At 37.4% G+C, this 20,636-nt stretch overlaps 1 protein-coding gene across 4 annotated transcripts in view; it reads left to right on the top strand.

The window, feature by feature from the left end:
- Prp5 (pre-mRNA processing factor 5) overlaps positions 1 to 20,636 on the top strand; it is a 268,041-nt gene that overhangs the window by 149,583 nt on the left and 97,822 nt on the right. For all 4 annotated transcript variants that reach the window (XM_067136316.2, XM_067136315.2, XM_067136314.2 and 1 more), the window contains one exon: positions 3,525 to 3,727. In XM_067136316.2, coding sequence (XP_066992417.2) covers positions 3,525 to 3,727 — 203 coding nt within the window. The remainder of the gene's footprint in view (positions 1 to 3,524; positions 3,728 to 20,636) is intronic.

The raw sequence follows: 20,636 nt of genomic DNA, 5'->3' as shown, positions 1-20,636 counted from the left end.
TGAGTCGTCGTAAACATGCTCTCCAAATGCTGAATGTTGATTGTATCTAATCACATGTTTTGTGTTCTTTGTTCCTGGTGTGGAAATTACATTTTGTTTGGCATATACTGTGTATGTGGCACTGCAATTTGGTCCTTGACATTTGAGTTCATAAATTTCTGACTTGGAAAAAAGTTCTTTTTTATTCAGGTTGCATTTGCTGATGTGTCTTTGCAGTGTATTGTTCATTTAAAGGCTACTTTTAAACCTTGTTTTTTGAAAATATTAGCTATTGTTGTGTGTGTTCTAGTTCACGTAGCAAGTGTTTGAAAAACTGAAAAGCTTTATAAAGTTACATTTGAGTTGACGCTGTAAAGTATGGCTTCCTTCTTAACAAACAGAAAGTTTGGAAGACTTGGATTTTGCTAATAACTACAAAGCCAAGCCAAATGACTTTGTGATATAAGCAGCAGGTGCTAAGCTGAAGATCAATCCGAGAATGACCAAAGAGATGCATAAACCAGAATAGTACAAAATTGAGCTTGGAAAACCAAGAGATAAAAAAAAGTTCTTCTACTTGGGAAGTTTCACCACTACTTATGGAGGCACTGGAGAACACATAAAAAACGGTATCAACAAGTGAAGAGATTCCCTTTCGAGATATTATGAAGACTAGCTCAAACTTAGGACGTACTTGCCAAGGATTGCTTACCATGGCACTTTTTACCAGTGTGAAATTCTTTGAACAGGAACCTCACAGACATGAAGAGATTAAATGACAACACACTAACTTCAACTAACCCAACCACGCTCTCCCACATCCTTTAACCCTTTGGCACTCAGCCTATATGCAGGTGTTTGCTCGAAGACATTCAGACTAATTTTTGTGATTTTTCCAAAGCAAATTACAAAAATTCAACACGTAAAGAGTTTAACACACATTAAAATAAAATTAATCACACTAATACAGGAAGCTATGAGCATTTCAGAAATGAATATACTTTGGACGTATTGTTATTGGTTGAGCCCCAAAAAATTATTAAATTTCGAAAATAAATTTAAAACAATAATTTATTGTTTTCAATGACAGAAAAATTAGACATTGTTGCGTCCTCCTTCTTTACTCTTAGATGTGAATGAAAGAAAATTCTGAACAATTTGATATCAATATGATGTGTGTGCTGCAATTCACTCATGAAGCATTACACAAAGTTATTCAGTGTACATGTAACGGTCATCGATGTCAGGTCCTCGCGGTCCGATGTACGGTGAGCAGTTACGACCGTGTCACTTCCCACATAACGGGAATCACTTTCGGCAAAAGAAGGTCATTACTACAGTCTGAATCATCTGAAAATTCAAGGATATCGGCCTCATTCGGCCTTGAATATCGCCTACCCATTACGATAAAAAGATGACGCAAGCACGTGCAACAACGGAGTTATGAAAAGGAGTAAAATTGTAGTTTACGAAGTACATTGAACACACGATATACCAAAGAAACGAAATAAACTATAAACAAGACTCATAGCAAGATCAACTTGTTGTATTCATAAGCCAATCAAAACAGATCCACACAATAACAACTTCAAATAACCACAACATAAACATTCACGGTCAAGAGATTTCATTTGTCGAAAATAAAAATATTTTGTAGGGCTGGTGGATATATCTGTTGAGTTGAACACAAATTCAAAGCTTAAACTACCGTCATGATCAACTGTTACGATTTAACAGCTACACAAATGACCAAAATCCGTAAATAAGACAGAGCCGATGTATCGGCACCGTGAGCGTTTTCGCCATAACCTCTAGTGCCGATAGATCGGCGCGCTGAGTGCGAAAGGGTTAAGTGCAGTTTGTATGGGCTCATGTTTTATGCGGGAATCAGCGTGCTTAGTCACCTGAAATTTGTATGTAAAAATATAAACTGTGTACAGAAGTGGTTTGTTAGTTAGGAAAGGTTGTATAATTGGACACAAGGAATAACTGCTGCTGCTGTTAGTCTCTCTAGGACCCCCTGCGGGTGGGGGACGCACATGTAGAATACACCTGTGTCGTAAGAGGCGACTAAAAGGTGCCCAAGGGGCTCTCAGCTTGGGAGTGTGGATTGGCGACCACGGGGCCCTTAGCTGAGTCTTAGCATTGTTTCCACTTACTTGTGCCAGGCTCCTCACTTTCGTCTATCCTACCCGACATCCCTGGTCAACTCTTGTTCTTTACCGACCCCGACGGTATTAGAGCATTCGAGGCCTAGGAAGTCTTTCATTTTCACGCCCTTCATGGCCCTTGCCTTTCTTCGTCCATTACTTCATTTTTCGAAGTGACGGATCCCTTCTTTCCTCTTCTTTTTTCTCTCTCTTTACCCCCTGTGGGTGGGGGACGCAGACGAATAATACACCCACGGTATCCCCTGCCTGTCGTGAGAGGCGACTAAAAGGGGCGACCAAGGAATGATTGAATTAGAACCATGAAACTACTTTTGATTCGTACCATCAGGCGGGGAACCCCATGGGTAGCCTGTACTTGCGAGTAGTACCACCAAATTAGGTACGAAATAGGTTTGTGATTAGTAGCAGTAAAGAGGCTGGTTTGTGGGTTTCCAGTACCCGTGCGTCTTACCCATGTGAGCAACACCGCGGGTCTGGGCGTAGCCTGTGAGTTGTACCACTATATGAGTGGCACAGTGGGTCTGCGTTGCCTGTGATTAGTACCCACTATGTAAGGAATACCACGGGATAGTACGAGTCCCTGTGGTTAGTACACCTAGGTGAGGAACCTCATCGGTTTGCGTTGCCATTGTGTGAGAAACACCATAGGCCTGCGTTCCCTGTACGAAGTGCAATACTTGTGAGTAGTACCAACTTGTGTGGAACACCATGAACACCGTGAGTCTTCGCTACTTTTGATTAGTACCCCAACATGACAAATACCATGGTTCTACTTTACTCGCGATATGTACCATTCTGTGGGGCCTTAGACCTGGATTTTGTACCCCTTTAGACATCAAGCATCATTGTGCTTTTTCTAAGTGGTCCCTTGGTCAGTAATACTATTATTTACGATCATTTTTTGAGTCTGATCCACTGTTTTTGTTTGTTTGGCGGGGTTCATGTCCATCCATTCATTCTTCATGACAATTTTTATTTTATTTTGGTGAGTGGATGAATTTGAACTTTTTGTTGTCATTTCATTTCATACCATTGGGAGCCGATGACCTCGATGTTAAGCCCCTTTAAACAACAAGTATCATCATCAGTCTCTCTAGGTTCATATTTTATTTTATCCCTTTGATATTACGTCTCTAGGTTGAGGTAGCCATATTCTTGTGTTTCAAGCTTTTCTTTACCCAATCCCCCTTCCTTTTTTGAAGATTTAAATCTAAATTTTCCCCTTTGGATTGTCATGTTCCTTAAACTGAAACATCAAGTCATTTTATTTTAGTGCTCAAGTTAAATGATGTGTGTCTTGCACAGATTCTGCAAGAGTTTATATAAAGAGAATTACAATTTATGAGTGTACAATAATTATATTTTTCTTACCAGGTCGGGTAACCAATCTGAAGAGGGTTACGTATGTAGTCCTGGATGAAGCAGATCGGATGTTTGATATGGGATTTGAACCTCAGGTTATGAGAATTATAGAAAATATCAGACCTGATAGACAAACAGTAATGTTTAGTGCCACTTTTCCACGGCAGATGGAAGCCCTGGCTCGGCGTATTCTAACCAAACCTGTGGAAGTTCAAGTAAGAGATGTTATAGTTTATTAGGTATTTACAGTAATCATAACTAATACGATATTTAGTTGCATACTTTTCCCCCCTTTTTACTGAACTCTGTGAATATATCTAGATGTGTGAATAATGCACAATTTTCAGATGTATAATTTATTACAAGACTCTGAAAGGGCAACTTGAGTTAAAGTTGTAAAAGGTCTTTAAACTGTTTGAGGCATTAAAAAAAAAAAAAAAAAAAAAACACAACCCTCTTGGTGAAGAGGCACTGCGAATTCTATAATTATTCCATCTTAGCACTAAAACCTGCTGTATGTATGTTCTTTATTGAGTTGGTGAGGTTATAAAGTTTAGGTCAGACAATGGCAACCGAGTGAGTTGGCTGTGCGGTCAGGGTTACGTAGCTGTGAGCTTGCATTTGTGAGATGGTTGGTTTGAATTCCATCATTGGCAGCCCTGCTTTCCTATTTTCACACCAGGCTGTACCTTAATTACCTCCCCAACCGTAGCCATGTCCTGTCCTTGCATGTGATATGTTAGTGCAATGTTAAACAACTAGTAAAAAACAGGAAAAACGACCATGGCATTGATGTGTTTTTTAAGTTAATTGTCAAAGCTGTTGTCTGTAATGACTAAAGTCTGTTGGTGACTTTGGTAAACTTACTAGCTCATATGGAAAGTCTTTGAACAGTACTCGAGACCAGGGATCTTCAAATGGCAAACTCCAGTCTGGACCCCAATGTGTTTTTCCCGGACCTGCACGATTTATACGATGTCAAGAGTGAGTGAGTAAGTAAGAAAGAAAGGGGAAAATTTACAGTTAAAAAAGTAAAATTATCATAGAAAACAATATACAAATTATATATTCCCTGACCTAAAACACCATTTCTTCCCTAAAATAATGGCAGTACGGAAATTTGAAGATATGAGAGCGAACAGATTTAATATTTGCTCCAAATATACAACTAAAACCTGAAGAATAAAAACACAATATGTTAAAGAAACTCTGAACTCAATTGAAGAAGAATTCAAAATATCACATTCATGGAATTATTACAAAATTTTTAAAAAACATTTGCCTAAGTATGAAGCCCCAACTATTATTATTATTATTATTATTATTATTATTATTATTATTATTATTATTATTATTATTAATGACAACCTATAAACTATTTACACACCGAGCTCGATAGCTGCAGTCTCTTAAGTGCGGCCACTATCCAGTTTTCGGGAGATCGTGGGTTCGAACCCCACTGTCGGCAGCCCTGAAGATGGTTTTCCGTGGTTTCCCATTTTCACACAAGGCAAATGCTGGGGCTGTACCTTAATTAAGGCCACGGCCGCTTCCGTCCCACTCCTAGCCCCTTCCTTTCCTATCGCCGTCATAAGACCTATCTGTATCGGTGCGACGTAAAGCAAAATAACTAAACTATTTACACAACCATCGAACCTTATTATTACAAGATGGAAATGGTGAATTAGGCCACAACAATCACAATGCACAAATCCTTGCTAAATATTTCCAAACGCTCCTAAATTGTGAAGAACCAACAGAATTCCTTCACTTAGATGTCAGTGCACCGATAACAACCCCAACAGAGAATATAAACCCTCTTACAATAAAGGAAGTTTACACAGCACTGAATGACATGAATTTTAAAGCACCTGGAGAAGATCAGACCTTTACAGAAGTTTGGAAATATGCTGGAAGTTCAGCAATAATTGCCTTTCATCAACAACCAGTCAACATCTGGATTACAGAAAAATTCCCAGAACATTGGACATCAGCCATCACCCATCCACTATATGAAAAAGGGAACAAAACAGACCCTAATAACTACTGAGGTGTTTCACTCCTGGACATTACTTATAAAATTTCCTTTAGAATTATTTTCAATAGAATTCATTTACAACTTGACAATGAACTAGGAGAATATCAGACAGGTTTCAGGCCTTGGAGGAGTTGCCCTGACTGAATTCATCATCATCATCATCATCATCATCATCATTTCCCATTATCCAGCTGTAGCCAGGTAGGGGCAAATATGGTTCCTCTCCACTTTCTATGGTCTTTCCACCACTCCTCTTCCAACACTGTGTCCCCATCCAGGTTTCTTTCTCTAATACTGCATTGGATTGTGTCCTTCCATCTCAGTTGTGGTTGTTCACGGCCACTCCTTCCTTGCATTTGCATTTCCATCACCTTTTTTGGCATTCTTTCATCACTCATTCGCTTTATGTGCCCAAACCATCTTAATCGGCTCTATTCTATCATTCATTTTTTCCACTCCAATTTCTTCCTGGATTTTCTCATTCTTTATTTTGTCTCTTCTACTCTTCTGTATCATATTCCTCAAGACCTTCATTTTGGCTGCCTGTATTCGACTCGCATCCTTCTTTGTCATTGTCCAAGTTTCTGCTCCGTAAGTTTATGGGTACGTAATACATCTTGTACATAGTTTCCTTTGCTTCCATTGGCACTTCTTTGTCCCGTAACATGTTTCTTACACTATGATAGAAACCACTTCCAGCTTGAATCCTCTTACTAATTTCAGCATCGAGTCAAGCATTTTTCCATTAATTCACTCCCCAGGTACTTGAACGTCTCCACTACTTCCAGAGGCTGTCTGCAAGTCTAGTTTGACCTTTCCCTTCTTTCTCCCCTCTAGTCGTAACAAGGGTTCTTCGATCTTCCCATTCACCACATCCAACATTCATGTCATCATCTCCCCAAATCACAATATCATCTGCAAATAACATCATGTTCATTTCTCTTCCTCCATATGCTGCTTTTGCTATTCTCATGATGTCATCCATTACTATTGTAAACAGGATTGGCGATAGAACACTTCCCTGTCTCAGCCCACTAGTGATTTTGAACAAACTTGTCCTGCCAGCTTGTGTTTGCACGCAACTACAACATTCCTTTACATTGCCATGATCTTTTTTATTAATCCCTGTCCAATTCCTTTTTGCACCAGATTGTCCCAAACTTTAGTCCTGGGGACACTGTCATATGCCTTTTCAATGTCAATGAATGTAATCAGCATATCATTCCCATACTTCCGTTGCTTTTCCATTAGTTATATTTGTTGTCTCATAATGAAAATGGGCTCTATTGTTGACCTTTCACTTCTGAAATCAAACTGATTTTCCTGCATCTGATTTTCTACCCTCAACCTTATCCTTCTTCCCAGTTTCCTCTCTGTTATCTTAGCATGGGATATCAGAGTAATTCCGCTGTACTTCTTCAATACTTTCTTATCACCTTGAAAATGGGGATGATTATTCCTTTTTGCCAATCCTCAGGGACCTCCTTATTCTCCCAGACAATGCTGAGAACTCCGATATGTCCACTGCAGGCCTACAGCTCCAGCTGTTTTTGCCATCTCCACTGAAATTTCATCTATTCCAGCAGTTTTTCCATTCTTCATCTTTCTCACTGCCATTTCATTTTCATTCATTGTGATTTCTTTATCCTTTTCTTCATTAACTAATTGCCTTCCTGGTGGTCCATTGAATGACTGTCATTAGTTCTCCTGTTCAGCATCTTCTGAAAATACTCTCTCCATCTATTAATTTCTTTTGGGCGCGTAGAGGCGCGCGGCTGTGAGCTTGCATCCGGGAGATAGTAGGTTCGAATCCCACTATCGGCAGCCCTGAAAATGGTTTTCCGTGGTTTCTCATTTTCACACCAGGCAATTAAGGCCACGGCCGCTTCCCTCCAACTCCTAGGCCTTTCCTATCCCATCGTCGCCATAAGACCTATCTGTGTCGGTGCGATGTAAAACCCCTAACAAAAAAAAAAATTATTTTTGCTTTGTTAATATTATGCCACCTTCATCCTTCACAAATCTGGTGTTTGCTTGTTCTCTCTTTTTGTTTCTTAAGATACCAAATTAGGAGCATCAAACTGATAATGTCGTCGCCATAAGACCTATCTGTGTCGGTGCGACGTAAAGCCCCTAGCAAAAAAAAAAAAAAAACCAAACTGATAATGTACTGTATTATAACAGAAAAAGAAATAGAGACATGGTGATGACATATATCGACTTTGAGAAGGCCTATGATCGTATTCACAGGAAATCTTTATTACATTTTTTTTATGACACATGGGATTACATCCTAAATGAGTAAATATGATAAAATTTACAGAGACCAAATCAGAAGTAAAGTTCAGAGGTGAATTATCCGACCCATTCGAAGTAACTACTGGGTGACGGCAGGGTGATGGCTTATCACTATTACTGTTTAATTGTGCACTGGAAATGGTAATGCGAGAATGGTTTAGGAAATCCAAAAAACACCACCATCAAGAGAAATACATATTAATGGTACTAAAATTAAAATTGTAATACAATTCAAATATCTAGGTGAGTTAATAACAAATAATTTAAATGAAAAACTTTCAATTCAGTTAAGGGCAAACAAGTTAGCTAAAGTACAAAAATTAACATGGGAAAATTGCAAAAAGAAATGCTTATCCATTAATGCAAAAAATCAAACATTGCAATACAGTCATAAAGCCAGAAGCCACGTATGCCGCAGAAACATTACTCCATCTAAACAAACAATCCAAAACTGACATATTACGAAAGATAGAAAGACGAATTGGAAGAACTTTTATCAATAAAAGCTATCAAAAAGATGGGCAATGGCGAATAGTATCTAACAACATTGCATATCAGAAATTAGAACCTATTACTGATACCATGCACAAGAAAAGACTAAGGTAATTTGGCCACATCCTGAAAGTGCTAGATTCGCGACTTCTGAAACAGCTAGTGCAGTACAATCTTGCTTCAAAAAACACTACAACTGGATGCAGATGGATAAAAAATAATTAAGGAGGATTTGAAAGAAATTGGCCTTATACTGGATGACATTATGGATAAGAAAAAAGCAAACACAACACTTAAAAATATGACTTTCCACTATACACTCATAAAGAAGAAAATCCCAACTAGAATGTTCTCTACACAAGAAAGGGTAAGAATATCAACACGTATGAAGATGTGCTGGGAAGACCGTAAGGCTCGGACATTTCCTACGAAGAAATATACAAACCAAAGGGTTGCTTAAAGTGATCCAATGTGGTCTCAGAAGAAGAAGAAGAAGAAGAAGAAGAAGAGAGTGTTTATTTTGATTTTACTCGATAGTCTGCAGCCTCTTTTCTACCTCAGAATTTAGCTGTTGGTTGTCCTGCACACAAATTCAAATATAATGCGTTGTTTATATATTGGCGTAAGTTTTCAATTTTTGCGTCATATGAGTGACTACAAGAGACGTAAGGTGAACTCTGAAAATCATATCTTCAAGGCTGATGAGAACTGCAGTTCTTTTTCATTTTGCCTGAATGTACGGCTGTGTTGTGCAAGGTTTTCTCTGTACTGAATTTAGAAATTTAGGAGTGAGTTTTTGATATAAACACTGTTTTTTAAGAAGTTTGTTTTTTGCCAATTTTTGACACTTTAATCTTTAAGTTCTAATAGGTGTTTGATTGTTTTTTTTGCCTGGTTGGCTAAATTATGGAACATCTTCAGCTAAACGATTTAACAAAAATTGACAAGACAAAACACTTGTGATGATTATGATAATGATGATGAGATAAAATGTTCATTCATGTTGGGTTAAAATTTTCCAACAAGTCATTGTCGAAGTTAATGAATAAATCGATGTAAGGGGTCTTCTTTTTAGGCTGGAGAAGTATGTACTTGTTGAATCTTGAAGGTAAAATTAAGAATATAAAAGATTTTCTTAAAATATGATTATCGGGGGAACTCTTAAAAGCAGCCGTAGTTGAAGTTGAATTGAAAGTTAGACTGTTGAAATAAGTCTGAAACCTCTATGTTGATATACTGTGTTATTGAAGGAAAAATAATTATTGTTAAGGGTAAATTCTAGGAGTAGCATAAATTCTTCTATTTCATGGTTACTATCCGTATATCCTTATACACCTCACCAATATACATTCTTACAAGGTTTTCTCCTTTAAAATATCATCCTTCTTACTTAATTTCTTTCTCGTTTCAGACTTATTTCAACGGTCTAACTTTCAATTCAACTTCAACTACGGTTGTTTTCAAGAGTTCCCCCAACAATCATATTTTAAGAAAATCTTTTATATTCTTAATTTTACCTTCAAGATTCAACAAGTACATACTTCTCCAGCCTAGAAAGAAGACCCCTTACATCGATTTTATTCATTAACTTGGACATTGACTTGTTGGAAAATTTTAACCCAACATGAATGAACATTTTCTCTGATCATCATTATCATAATCATCACAAGTGTTTTATTTGTCTTGTCAATTTTTTAAAAATCTTTTAGCTGAAGATGTTCCATAATTGGAACAAAACATGTTCTATTTAGTATTATACTCAGAGATTAAGCTGGATTATGTTATGTAAATAATAAACTAGCTATAAGAAATTGACAAGTAATGGAAGGTGGGAATCTCCTTGTAACATAACCTTAGTTGTGTTCGGCCAATATGGGACAAAATATGAGATTTATAAGCTGTAATTTAGCCAACCAGGAGAAGAAAAAAAAAAACAAAAAAAAAAAAAACGATCAAACACCTATTTGAACTTAAAGATTAAAGTGTGAAAAATTGGCAAAGACATAAACTTCTTAAAACAGTGTTTATATCAAAAACTCACTCCTAAATTTATAAATTCAGTACAGAGAAAACCTTGCACAACAAAATGGCATAAAGCTACTCAGGAAAAAACTAACAACTTATGGTACAGAAATGAAATTAAATTTCTATACAGAAAAAAAGTCTTTTCTAAACTCTAAGTTATATAATGTTCATCTAGAAGCTTCCTCCCTTATGGCCCCTATTGAATGGGATTCCTTTTTGAGATATGGTAATACCAAAATTCAAAACATCTTAGATAAAAAACAAGAAACCTTGAACAAAACACTTCACAATCTTACTCTAAATCAAGAAAAGCATAAATCAGTCAAAAGAATCCCCCATTAGTATCGAACCCTATTCAACCTTTCACCCTCCAACTAAGAATCTGACGTTTTCAACGACAAAGGGTTACAGATCATCAGCTAAGGACCCAAACATAATTGGTCTAGTCCATATAACCAAGACCTACTGCAACCTAATATTGTAGTTAGTCTTGGTATGGCACTCCACAGCAACCGAGTAAGAAGCCCCAGTGTTACATGATTATGAACGAGCAGTAGAACACTAGAAGTTAAAAATACTCTGTTATGTCTTGTTTGTGATAACACTAAAATAGCTCAGTTTTGGCATGGAAATTAAATGACGTATGGCTTTTTTTTTAGTGCCGGGAGTGTCCGAGGACATGTTTGGTTCGCCAAGTGCAGGTCTTTTGATTTGACACCCATAGCTGACCTGTGCGTCATGATGAGGATGAAATGATGATGAAGACGACACATACACCCAGTCCCCGTGCCAGCGAAATTAACCAATGATCGTTAAAATTCCCGACCCTGCCGGGAATTGAACCCGAGACCCCTGTGACCAAAGGCCAGCACGCTAATCCTTTAGCCATGGAGCCGGACAATTTTGGCATTAATATTATTGTTAATGCCAGTAGCGTAGCCAGGATCAACTGATGGTGGGGGCGTTATAGTTACAAAATATTGATAGAACATGCTGAAGGTGCTTGTGTGTGTGTGTGTGTGTGTGTGTGTGTGTGTGTGTCATTATAAGGACACTGCTAAAAGTAAATTATGTTGATATGCAGATAGCAGTACTGGTACACTACAAAATCTTACATTAAAATACAGAAAGAAAACAATACAATTAATGTGAATAGTTTTACGGCTAATGGTAGCTTATGTTCAGATCACAATCTAAAATACAACTTTCGGGGATTATTTGAAAATAGATTCAAGAGATCTGTTCAATTTACAGTAATGTTTCTATGAATGTTCAAAAGAGCCAACCTGCTGGTTGTGCTTTCTCTGGTTTATTGTCAATTTCTGTTTATTTTCTTTTGTAAAATTCCAGGGGGAAGTGTCTAACCCCCAGTAAGCCCTTCTTGGCTATGACGCTGGTTAATGGCCTTAGGGGACTAAATTGAAATGTTAATCATATTAATTTTCTTGGTAGTATTCCCCACTTGGCTACTCATTCCTGCCACCCAGCTGACAAAAATTTCTGGGAAGAACACTGGAACATGTCGGAGAAATACAGACTTCCAGATTTCAATATGCCTGGAGCACTGTACAAACCTCGACACAAAATATAATATTACATAAAATCAGCTTCATGGTCCGTATCGCACTTCAATAGATTCACAATGAAGTATTTATTTATTTTCCACCTAGTCGATACAATGATTGCCTAAGGCAATTTTTATTGGTCAAAAGTGGTACATGTTTCGTATATTATCAACATCTTCAGCCATATAACACAGTTTAGATGAAAAATATAAAATTGACAAAGTAATGCTTTAGAGGAAGTGTCCTTGAAATTAACATAAGATTGACAAGATATACGAAACATGTACCACTTTTGACCAATAAAAATTGCCTTAGGCAATCATTGTATCGACTAGGTGGAAAATAAATAAATACTTCATTGTGAACAAAATATAATACTCGCTCCCAACTTTCTCTTGCCAAATTTTGTAAAAAAGAAAAATAATCTCCATAATGACCTTACTTGTATTCACAGAGGAAAATATGTGGATTAAAGTTTTTGTGCTTCAGGATAACTCACTCAGCTAACATATGTGAAAAGCACCATGTGATCCATTGGAATCTCTCTGATGTATTGATAGGCTGTCAGATACACTTTCTTAATAAATACTAACTCACTGTGCACATGTTCATGATAGAACCTCCTTTGAATGGGGTCCTTGGAGAACGTGCAGTGTGAATGTTTCTCAAGCCTCCCACAAACTCTTTTACCTTTCAACAGAATCTGAATATATCTGTAAATAGTACCAAGGTGCTTACTAAGTTTTTTTGGGAAATTCCAAATTGAATGTGAAATGCATAGTGTTCCCTTTTGAATGAAGGCTGTGCGGCGGGTTGTAAAGTTGCTTTGTGCGACCACCTCCTTAACCTTTAGACACTCAGGGTAACGATCTATCAGTACTGTGAATTATTTTGAATTGTCTACTTATTTACATGCTAGATGTCCTTAGCTACCAGGGAATATTTAGAGGATGGTTCTAACTTACATATTACTCATTTGGAATCACTGTTATCATATATCATATATTCTTTGACTTCAAACATGTTTCCTGTTTCCTTATTTGTTGACATCGTGAATGGCAGCAACATCAAACGGGTGCTCACTATTCTATGTGTTTATGCAATTTATTTGGTGATTTTAAACTGTACCTTAGGCAGTACGTATAGTTTATTTGTTCACTTCTTAAATAACTCAGTCTTGAAGTAATTTTAGTGAGTATTGTAAGTGTAGTATTACGTATAGTTCAGTATGGTACCATGAAGTTATGAGTGCACATGCCTGTGCAAGATGGTGAAGCAAAGTGTGTGTTTAGCGGACAGTGATATAATGGAATATCTAGATCATTATTAGAGTGATGGAGATAATCTTTCATCGGAATCTGCAAGTGTGGATGGTGATGTTGCAGAATCCTGCATTACCAGGTAGTGATGTGTGGACAGCGATATGGATAATGAAGATCATTGTCGTATATTAGTCCCAGAGAAAGCCATCACCCTTCCACATTAGTATCATGAACTGACAGGACCCAAACATATGCTGCCACAAAGATTCATCTCCCATTTCCTCGTTCAGTTTGTTTTTTTTACCTTGGCCCTTCTAACTTTGATGGTCAGGGAAACCAGTTGTTCTGCCCACCAGTTTCTGACTAGAAATAAGGACAAGCTATCTATTCCACTTAATAAGTGAAAGGACATAACAGTGACTGAATGACTGTAATTAGGGGCTTCCTGGCATGTTTATTGAACATGGGGATAAACAGAAAACCTGCAATTGCCTCATACGGTCTGTCCCAGTCGACTCCTTGGTTTGAGAATATGTTTTTATTTCACAGGTTCCAGCACAGTTTTAGATTTTTTCATTTAGTGGACAGTGGAAAGTGTGCTGCTCCTGGTGATAGCCTGTGACCTCTGTATCAGATACGAGCCTTCAGTTGAACATGCTAATAATATATACTGAGTGGCCAAAAGTCACGGGAAGGGGTGTCCCATTAGAAAATGTGCCGTGTATGACCCCTGAGCATTGCGACTAGCTGTGGCATAGCTGTATAGTCTGTCACAGACACCAGTGTCGTGAAGACGGCAGTACGTCGCAAGTTAACCAATCTTGAACGTGGGATGGTCATCGGCACACTGTGCATGGGTCACAGCATTGCAGTGATTACACGTGAATTCAGGTTTCCGAGGTCAACATTGTCGAGGGTGGATCTTCAATATCACAGAGCGAATGTACCACCCGCGTAAATCGCGCACGGGAATACCACAGATGTTTAATGAACGGACATCACATCGCCTCCACAGAACCATACTGGGCGTTTGCCGGGCTACTGTGAGTCAGATCACTGCCCAGTTGAATGTTGGGAGTCAGGAACCCATTTCTACCAGGACTGTAAGGAAGCAGCTGCACCGCATAGGCTTCACCAACGGACGACCAACTCGTGTCCCTTTGCTGACACCTCGACACAGAGTTCAATGATGTGCATAGGCCCGCGAACATCGGCAATGGACAATGGAACAGTGGCGGTGTGTTGTTTGGTCCGATGAATCCCAGTTATACCTAAGTAATGGGTGCGTGAGAGTGTGGCGTATGCCCCATGAAGCTATGGATCCTGCATGTCAACAAGGTTGTGTCCAGGTGGAATTCTGGTCTGTGCGGTGTTCTCATGGTCGCAATTAGGCTCCTTTGTCTGGCTGAAGGGAGCGCTGACAGGTACAAGTTATGTGGACATACTTTCATACCATCTGCATCCCTATCTGACCCTAGAGTACCCTGATGGAGATGCCATGTTTCATCTGGACAAGGCGCCATGTCACCGCAGGTGGTTGGAGGAGCACTCCAGTGAAGTTGCGACCATGGATTGGCCCTCCAGATCACCCGATCTTAATCCATTTGAGCATTTATGGGATGCTGCCGATGCCGGTGTACGCTCCATGAAACCCGCACCAACCACACAAGACCAATTTGGGAAGCAGTGCAAGATGCGTGGGTCCAGATCCCTCCAGAACAATTCCAATCCCTTGTAGAGTCGATGCCTCGCTGTACTGCTGCCGCTTTGAGTGCTCGCGGAGGAGCAACTCGTTATTAACATCACATTCAGTGTCTTCCCATGACTTTTGGACACTCAGTGTGTTTAGGCATCACTACATTTCATATGAAGAATTGAGCATTGATGAAAGCCCAGTAGGCACAAAAAACAAGACACATCTAATGCAATATTTGCCCAATTAGCATCATCATAAATGGAGAATAAAATTCTGGATACTTTGTGATTCAGTTTCTCATTCTTGCTTAAGATTCTTTACATACGGGAGGTGGGCTGGATCTCAAGAAGATGAAGACAGTATCACAAAATGTGGTCTTAGATATACTGTAGCCACTCGAGGTTATGAATTTCATTATTGGTTCCATATTGAATTAAGATTACATATAATTTTACAAAGTTTATTCCACCTACTTAATACTGTACAATAATTGCAATGTCTATAAATACATTACAATATGTTATCAAGGGACTAGTTTCGACCCTATGTGTGTCATCATCAGCCTAAATAAGATACACTTTGATTTGCTGATGTCCTAAGACCAAATAACATTGTGGAATAAAAATTAAAAGAGTGAACTGTGTGTGTGGTGCGGTAATATACATATTAAATGGTGGAGTGGATGAAATGTTGATAGATAAAATTATGTTGTACTAATCAATAAAAAATAAAATCTCAGGTTTACATATGTTGCAATTAGACTGTAAGAATAGTATCACAACGATTTTCTAACATTGATGATTGAAATATTGCCCGCATTTTTTGTGAATACTCTAAAATTGCACATTAAAAGTGTAAAATGCCAGTCTGAATACAAAGTCCAGATGCTTCTATTGAGTTGTATATTTCAAGTGCATCTTCAGGTAGAAAATTGAATGTTTGCATGTTGAACATTGGTTATAGTTAGCATTAAAATACTGGTCCAGATGTGTATAAAAATTCTCGATTATATTAAGCAGAGGGCCCTTGTTAGCTATTTCGAGAATGTCCCTGTCTTGTTCAATATTCGTGAATTTATGATTGTAATCGACCATATGTTGGCCGATAGCCGAAAATTTATTATATTTGACTGCATTGATGTGTTCGGAATATCTTATATTAAAACTTCTTCCAGTTTGTCCTACATAAGAAATATTAATGCATGAATTAATTTAAGTCTATAAACACCTGATTTTGCGTACCTGTTGACCTTGTTGATATGTGACGTATTACGTAGAATGTGTGAACTGTTGTTATTGGTTTTGAATGCTATTTTTACACCTTTTCTCTTGAAAATATTAGTGATCTTATTAATTTAGTTATTAAAAGTGAAAGTGAAAAAGGATTCGTATTTAGGTAGTTCTTTTTTGAGTGTTTGTTTTAGGACGAAATTTATGTTTATTGATTATACTTTCTATGAAGTGGCTATTGAAGCCGTTGAATTTGCTATACTGCGAATAGTATTCAATTCAATGGAAAGATCTTTCTTGACCATGGGTATGTTGAATGCTTGGTAAACTAGGCTATTATATGTTGCTCTTTTGTGAGGTTGGGGGTGAGTTGAATCTTGACGAATAGTAACTGCGGATTGGGTGGGTTTTCTATCAATTTTATAGGTTAAAGAAGCTGGATATCTTATGATGGTTAGAATTAGAAAGTTGATCTTTTGTTCTGTTTCTGATTCCAAAGTGAATTTGATGTGGGAGTCAATGTTATTTAGCCCTTGAATGGTGGTGGGAGTGTCAGTTGATATTTCATTTATAATTGCTAGAACATCGTCAACATACCTGCCCCAGAAGACGATATTATCCAATTTGTTGTTGATTTTGGTGTGTTCAAGGAAATCTAGGTAAATTTCCACAAGAATACCCGAGATTACAAAACAATAAGTTAAATTGTACAAGATCCACATTTTCAATACAAGATATGTTGTTGATTAAAATTACATCATCATTTATTAAATGGTACTGGTTTCAAAATCCATGGACGTCATTATCAGCCAAATAGGGTCATTATACAAAGATACACATTAAAGTTAAAACGCATAAAATTGACCCTCATAATTAAAAGTATCTATAACAAGTTAAAATATAAAGCATATTTATGCTAAATGTCCAGGTTTGAATATGTAATTAGTACAAGATTGACAACTTGTTAGTCACGAATAAAATGAATAACTGAAGCTGAGAAGCCTCGTAGAAATAAGTTCGATGTTTTTGACAGTCTTAAAATTTTTAGTTTTGTGTGCTTTGTACAGCATTGGCATCAATGTATATAGAGAAATGTATGTTAAGTGCGATGGAGTAATGTTAAATACATTGCAGGAAGTGGATGATGTTCCACTGTGAGCGTAAAAACAATACTAAGTCAGTAGATAATACATATAAAAACCATATTCGTAAATACGATGTTATGTTGCATTTTTCTGGATCTTGTGACCGGAACTGTATGTTGAAGAAGTTAAGATATTCTCGATCCAATGCGGGCCAGTAGTATGAAAGATAGAAATGAGTTAACTCGGATAGTGGAAATGGGGCAAGAAAGTAAAGCTTTATGAAGAGAGACACCTTTTGGTTGGTTGGTTGGCTGGCTGGCTGGCTGGTTGGCTGGTTGGCTGGCTGGCTGGCTGGTTGGTTGGTTGGTTGGTTGGTTGGTTGGTTGGTTGGTTGGTTGGTTGGTTGGTTCAAATTAAACGCTGCAATGAGAACATCAAACAGGATTTTTGGTTACTCAGAGATGTCATTTAAATTAAGGATCTCAATATCCTGGTCTATTCTGTAAAAATTTGTGCTTAGCATCATGAATATGCTGGCCTACCACGGAAAATCTATTATACCTAATTGCGTTCGTGTGTTCCGTGTACCTACTTATGCTACGCCCAGTTTGCCCAATATATGAGCTGCTACAGTCATTGCATCGAAATCTGTATACACCTGATTTTGAGAAAGGTTTAGAGCTATTAATCATGCTGGAATTGTGTAGAACGTCCAAATTTCTATTGTTCTGAAAGAGATGTTAACATCATGCTTCTTAAATATATTGGTGACGTTATATATGGTTTTATCAAAAGTGAAAGTCGAAAACAATTTTGGTTTGGATTTATCCTTTATTAAATTTGATTTTGAGTGATGCTTAAATTTATTGATTATGTGTTCAATAAAAGTGTTGTTATAACCATTGAACTTAGCAATAGCACGAAGGGTATTCAATTCCCTACTCAGATCCGTTTCAGACATGGGGACTTTAAATGCACTGTCCACTAAGCTGTTGTAAGTGGTGCGTTTTTGAGTCTGAGGATGCATTGAGTCTTGTTTAATTGTCGTTCCTGTTTGGGTGGGGTTCCTGAAAATTCTATATAAGACAGAAGAGGAAATTCTGGTGATTGTTAAATCTAAAAAAATTGATGGAGACATTAATTTCTGATTCTGATGTAAAATTGTTAGGATCAATGTTATTGAGATTTATGAGTGTCGTCGGTGCATCGGTGGAGCGTTCATCTAAGATGATAAATGTATCATCCACATATCTGCCCCACATCTGAATATTGTTGAATCTCACATCATTATCAATTGCCGTGTGTTCCAAGAAATCCAGGTATATTTTGGCCAAAATGCCAGAGGCCGGTGACCCGATAGCTAAACCATTCTGTTTATAAATTACATTATCAAAGATGGGAATTTAGAATTTTCCATTTGGAATTGCTAGGCGGGCAATAATTCCATTGTGGAGATTTATCTTCCGTATGCAGTTATCAGACTGTGCCTCTTATAAGGGCTTCTGATAAGTTCACCTGCATACACCCCAGCGTCAGTGGATAGGGTCTGACACATCCCACTCTGATGAGTCTAGTGTCAGACCTAAGACGTTGATTAATAGAGCAAACGCCTGAAAAGCCTTACATCTGATTGTTTTTGAAATAGTTATTGTTGATCAACAATTTTAAAATAGACATAAAATCAGATATTTCTAGTTTACTTAAAAGAGTATTGGAATTTAGATTCTTCTTGACAATAGAAAAAAGCTTCTTGGTTTTTATACTAGGATACATGTTAACAATGTCAAATGAGTGTAAAGTGTGGTAAGGTTGGAGTTTGAAACTGTCTAGTTTCTTAATCAACTCAAGTGTATACTTAATGGATTTGTTCGAAAGGAATGTGTAATGTTTTATAAGGAATTGTTGTATAAAATGGGACAGCTTATATAAGGGGCTTGGCCTATAATTTACATTGTTATGTAATCTCTATTCAATACAGACCAAACATGAAATTCTTGACTTCAAAAGAATACCTGAGGCCAGTTAACCCATTGCCAGACTGTTCTGTTGGAAAATGTTACCATTGAACATGAAAAAGTTTTTTTTACGATCAATTTAAGTAACGTAATAAAGTCTTGAATATCTAATTTAAAGATTAGATTTAGAGATTAGATTTAGAGATTAGATTAGAGATTCAAGACTTTATTACGTTACTTAAATTCGTTGTAAACAACAACTTTTTCATGTTCAATGGTATCATTTACCAACAGAACGGTCGGGAAATGGGTTCACCGGCCTCAGGTATTCTTGCGGAAATTTACCTCAATTTCCTTGAACACACCAAAATCAACAACAAATTCGATAATATCGTCTTCTGGGGCAGGTATGTTGATGATGTTCTAGCAATTATATATGAAAAATCAACTGACGCTCCCACCACCCTTCAAGGGCTGAATAGCATCGACTCCCACATCAAATTCACTTTGGAATCAGAAACACATCAAAAGATCAACTTTTTAGACTTAACTATCATAAGACATCCAGATTCTTTAACCTATAAAATTGATAGAAAACCCACCCAATCCGCAGTTATTATTCGTCAAGATTCAACTCGCCCCGAACCTCACAAAAGAGCAACATATAATAGCCTAGTTTACCAAGCATTCAACATACCCATGGTCAAGAAAGATCTTTCCATTGAATTGAATACTATTCGCAGTATAGCAAATTTCAACGGTTTCGGTAGCCACTTCATAGAGAGTATAATCAATAAACATAAATTTCGTCCTAAAACAACACTTAAAAAAAGAACTACCTAAATGCGAATCCTTTTCCACTTTCACTTTTAATAACGAAATTCATAAGATCACTAATATTTTCAAGAGAAAAGGCGTAAAAATAGGATTCAAAACCAATAATAACAGTTCACCCATTCTACATAACACGTCACATATCAACAAGGTCAACAGGTGCGCAAAATCAGGTGTTTACAGGCTCAAATGTAACTCATGCATTAATATATCTTATGTAGGGCAAACCGGAAGAAGTTTTAATATAAAATATTCCGTACACATCAATGCAGTCAAATATTATAAATTTTCGGCTATCGGCCAACATATGGTCGATTACAATCATAAATTCACAAATATTGAACAAGACATGGACATTCTCGAAATAGCAAACAAGGGCCCTCTGCTTAATATAATCGAGAATTTTTATATAGATCTGGACCAGTATTTTTAATGCTAACTCTGTAGATCTGGACCAGTATTTTAATGCTAACTCTAACCTTAACGAAATAACGGAAAAGTCCAATATTTTATTTGATTTATTCATTACCTATTTCAGGAAAAACAATTTAGCAGATCAAAAATATTTCTTTAATTAAAGGTCTTTCGTTGATACAATCACTATCATTCCCCCACCCTTCGGCCCCGCCTTAAGCCACCTCCTAT

This window comes from Anabrus simplex, chromosome 1 (assembly GCF_040414725.1).
Source record: "Anabrus simplex isolate iqAnaSimp1 chromosome 1, ASM4041472v1, whole genome shotgun sequence".
Lineage (NCBI taxonomy): Eukaryota > Metazoa > Arthropoda > Insecta > Orthoptera > Tettigoniidae > Anabrus > Anabrus simplex.
This window is presented reverse-complemented; position numbering and strand designations above follow the sequence as displayed.